Source organism: Perkinsus marinus (assembly GCF_000006405.1).
Source record: "Perkinsus marinus ATCC 50983 genomic scaffold scf_1104296957224, whole genome shotgun sequence".
In the NCBI taxonomy this organism is placed as follows: domain Eukaryota; phylum Perkinsozoa; order Perkinsida; family Perkinsidae; genus Perkinsus; species Perkinsus marinus.
In genome coordinates this window covers 1-1,077 of record NW_003207202.1, presented here as the reverse complement: position 1 = coordinate 1,077, position 1,077 = coordinate 1, and the positions used below count along the sequence as shown (strand labels likewise).

Below are 1,077 nucleotides of genomic sequence, written 5' to 3'. Positions count from 1 at the left end.
GAGCGTCACGGACCCCCAAGCCCGTAACCCTCTTGGTTCAAGATCTGTGTACGTTTGGGTTGCACCTCTTCAGCTAAGGTCGGGTCGTGTGTTGGCGTAAGGGCAGGGCAGCATGCACCGGACAGCAGCATATGGTGTCCTCTCTGAAGCCCATCATGGACTCGGTTACCAAGTTTTTATATGTCGCCTCTCTTCAGTATACACTCTGATGGCTATTACGATCCAGATGCTCCTCGTTAATGTCATCATCGCTCTGTTGACTATTCAGTCCGCAGCGAGACCTCCCCCACCCAAGGGGGTCTATTCTAAGGTTCTTGACGATATTACTGTTGAAGCAACCTTCGGCGAACCGGAAGACACGGAGCTTCCTCTCATCCTGAGCTGCAAATGTGGGCAGAAGGATTGGAAATATTCGGAAGACTTGATGGTGAAGAAGGCAGGATTCGATATATTCAATATTGATGGCGGCTCCTTGGGCCATTACCGGAAATTTCTAGCGGTTGTCAGATCGAACTGTCCAAGGTTTCAACTCCAGGAGCCTGATCTGCATAAGTTCATCTACTCTGCTTCCAGTCATACCATTCAAACTAAGGTGCTGGGCAAATTCACCGCTCTAGTCAAGGCATGAATCCCTATCCATACTCTTCTGGGATGGAAGTCTCGACCATCAGTGATCCCAGTATGCTGACTTTCGGTAATCATAACCAGTATAGGTGGTATGGTAAATCTTGCTAGAGTATGTTAAACATACGTCCGTCCATATGACGATTCAAATCTGGTTGATCATATCGTCAAACTGATTCTGACTTCACTCTGGGGCAGTATACTTGCGTGCAACGATGATGGGCAGGCGTGCTTTTGCTCGGGCCGAGCTATGGCCATCCCTATTATTAGATAGATCCAATTACTCCACTACTCAAGTTAGCCTTTTTTCGAGAGCTCAATGGCGATGAGTTTCAGTTCTTGGCGCCGCCATGATGGCGGCACAGTTGCAAACACAGGCTCGATCGCATCGTCCCGCCCGAAACTTATGATAAACCTTATCACTAACTCGTCACATACTTCATCTGTGGCCAT

The 1,077-nt window shown here is 48.4% G+C and overlaps 1 protein-coding gene across 1 annotated transcript; it reads left to right on the top strand.

The window, feature by feature from the left end:
• Positions 1 to 208: 208 nt before the first annotated feature.
• On the top strand, positions 209 to 628 carry Pmar_PMAR012875 (hypothetical protein; the record flags this gene model as incomplete). The annotated part of the gene is made up of 1 exon (XM_002774842.1): positions 209 to 628. One exon carries the CDS (start codon positions 209 to 211, stop codon positions 626 to 628), a length of 420 nt encoding a protein of 139 aa, XP_002774888.1.
• Positions 629 to 1,077: the final 449 nt, after the last annotated feature.